Here is a 3,000-nt window from a genome sequence, read left to right as displayed (position 1 = left end):
CGAACGAACGAATATTCTATTACTCCAATGGACATGCAGCACATAAAATTGCCTGTGATAAAATGAGGATTTATAAAACAACAGTGACTCAATATTATTCATAAATTATAGTAATATATTATTAATAATTTCAATAAGAAAGGGTTTGCTCCCCACAGAGGAGCTCGCGCTATTCCGCCGACTTTACTTGACACTTGACTGACTCACGACTGCCATCCAGAGCACACGAGAAGTCCATCGAACCTTCGACTCGGCAAACCTGCAAGAAAGCACCACTCCCTGCTCAATACACAGTGTTTCGGGGAATTCACCCCTCATCAGTTGAGCTTGAGTAGGCTGAGGAAGATTGTGCCTGAAGAGCACCACTTATATAGTGCTCTCCAGGCACAAACATCACCATGGATACAAACTTACAGAGACGCTCCATTTCCAGCGCGACAAACACATCGTGAACACCAGATAGCAGCATGAGTCAGTGTCGCATGGACTTCTCGTGTGCTCTGGATGGCAGTCGTGAGTCAGTCAAGTGTCAAGTAAAGTCGGCGGAATAGCGCGAGCTCCGGTGTGGGGAGCAAACCCTTTCTTACAAATCATCGCCGAAGTCGCAACCACTACTTCGTAATTTCAATAAGTTATAGAAAAATGCAATTCTCCTGGAGCTTCAAACTTACTGATTGCTTGAACAGTTTTCAATGGCACCAAAGTCTGGAAAATCAATCAAGGAAAATGAATGCTAAGAATACTACACAAGACAGAGAGAGAGAGACGCACGCACACACACAGAAAGAGATATAGAGAGAGATAATCTCTTGGTGATCAAGTTACAGAGACGGCAGCTGCAGAGGGAGCTCATCGTCCAGCACAACATCCAGAGCAACAGGAGCTTCCTCGGTCACGGGCGCACGGAACTCAGGCGGGACAACATGGCTGGTGTGCACCTTCAGCGACTTGTTCTGCTGGAGGAAGATCAGGGCGTCTACGCTCTCTTCTGAGAGACCAGCACGACGCTTGCTGACGATGTGGCCGGCAGCCGAGAACACTCTCTCGGAAGGAACGGAAGTTGCCGGCACACACAAAATAGCCTTGGCGACCTTCGCAAGGTGTGGCAGCCGGTCCTCATTGATGCACCACCACTTCAGTGGATTAGTAGCTGGAGGTGCGGTTGTTTCGCTGAAATACACCTCCAGCTCCCTCTCGACTGCAGCACTGTATGATACCTCCTCCACTGTGGCAGCTCCGAAGAACAAATCCAAATCCTGAGGAGTACGCTTTGGTGCTGGTTCGGCTGCTGTTGTTGCCTCCTGGCCGTCAGCTATGCAGCGTTGCAGCAGCTCCAGCTTTACTGCTTTCCGGCCCGCATCGTCCAGGAATGCCAAGGAGCGTGGGTCTAGCGCTGCTTACACGTGCATCCTGGACAAGTCTACAGGGTCCAGGTGAAACTTGTTCGCAAGCTCAGAAGCAAGCTTGTGACACAGCTGAGCGATCGCAGCTTCACCATTGGCTGCCGCCTTGCCCGCATCTGCTAGCGCCATGGTGTGCAGAGACATGACGACTGGCATCACACATGAGATAGTCAGATATTTCTGACCACTCAGAAGGCGCGTCGCTTTTTCCGAAGGAGCTAAGACCTCCATGAGCTGCTCAGCAGTAGCCCAACGCTTCTCTTTCAAGAGCAATGCCCTATGGTCAGCCTTGGGCGTCTTGGCAGTGTCCACCAGAACAGAGTTCACGTGAGGCCTTAGCTCCAGCAAGCGTCGCAACATATAATACATGCTGTTCCACCTGGTTGTGACGTCCTGCATCAGACGGAGTGGCTGCTGGAGGGTGAGCTTGTTCTCCTTAGCATGGCTCACTTGCTGGGCGTTTAGCTGAGCAGTTGCGTGGGAGCTGTGGTGGAAATGCCCCACAAGACGTCGACCCTCAGCTAGAAGCTTCTGCACTGGCTTGCTGCTGTCCAGCGCATGGCGCAAGCACGTCTGCAGCATGTGTGCAGCACACACAACACCCTGGACATCACTATCACTATCAGCTTGAAGCAGTGTGCTGGCAGCAACCATGTTCCGAGCCTCGTCGTGCACAATGGCCACTACCCTCTCACTTATGCCGAACTCCTCAACAATTTCTTTCAACTGTGCAGCGATGTTTACTGCTGTGTGCCTGTCGTCCAAAGGCCGCGTCCCTAACACAACACTCTGTAAGTCCCAGTTGTCGTCGAGGAAATGGGCGGTGAACGTCGAGTACGACCGGACTGCTTTTGATGTCCAGCCATCGGTCGTCACTGCCACACGACGAGCAGACTTCATCCTGGCCTTCACTTCCTCCTTGCCATCGGAGTGTTTGCGCTTGACGACGGAGGCAATATGAGTTCGACTCGGGACGTTGAATCTGGGCTCCATGAAACGAAGCAACCGCGTGAGCCCATCGTCATTTACAATGTTCAAAGGACGCATGTCCGTGGTGATCCAAACCACAAGCTGCTGCGTCAAGGCTTCAGCATCCGCCCCACTGCAAGGTTTGGTGGCTCTAGCTCGAGAAAGAACAAACTTGTCTATCGCACCAGATTTCTGAACTTTGGAAGCGGGTTCATTGGAAGTGACAACGGACGGATGTGCCGACTTCAAGTGAGCAAGCAAATTACTCGTAGTCCCTCCGTTGTATATGAAACTTTTTTTGCACAACTTGCAGCTGGCCTCTGGCTTATCTCCACTTTTCTCAAAGTGATTCCATACTTTGGAGCGGGAGGCTCGACTAAACACAACTTTCGACATGATGAAAACTCTCCGCGACCGACGGCTGACAAAACACAACTACTTCTTTGCACAAGCAAGAGCTGACCACGGAAGTCAGAGCGACAAGCGGTCTTTTTGTACACGTTCCGTTCACCGCGCGAGGTATCGTGGCATGATGGAGTGCTAGTACAGAGAGTACAGTATCAATAGTGACACACGCGCGGCTCTTCAACGGCATCTGATCTGTACAAGGTGAGTGTGTGCACTGTAC

At 51.2% G+C, this 3,000-nt stretch overlaps 1 protein-coding gene across 1 annotated transcript; it reads right to left on the bottom strand.

Annotated features, from left to right (window-relative positions):
* Positions 1–821: 821 nt before the first annotated feature.
* Positions 822–2,450, bottom strand: LOC135808138 (uncharacterized). The gene is made up of 2 exons (XM_065321284.1): positions 1,496–2,450; positions 822–1,342 (listed from the first exon to the last, which is right to left on the bottom strand). The coding sequence occupies exons 1-2, from the start codon at positions 2,448–2,450 to the stop codon at positions 822–824; spliced, it is 1,476 nt and encodes a 491-aa protein (XP_065177356.1).
* Positions 2,451–3,000: the final 550 nt, after the last annotated feature.

Source organism: Sycon ciliatum, chromosome 2 (genome assembly GCF_964019385.1).
Source record: "Sycon ciliatum chromosome 2, ocSycCili1.1, whole genome shotgun sequence".
Taxonomy (NCBI): Eukaryota; Metazoa; Porifera; class Calcarea; order Leucosolenida; family Sycettidae; genus Sycon; species Sycon ciliatum.
This window is presented reverse-complemented; position numbering and strand designations above follow the sequence as displayed.

Bases quoted from the DNA above. Each gene is read 5' to 3' on its own strand.
- LOC135808138 (XM_065321284.1), bottom strand. From the start codon at position 2,450: ATGCGTCCTTTGAACATTGTAAATGACGATGGGCTCACGCGGTTGCTT. The intron at 1,343-1,495 runs GTGAAGCTGCGA...GCCGGAAAGCAG, and splicing joins GGGCAAGGCGGCAGCCAATG to TAAAGCTGGAGCTGCTGCAA.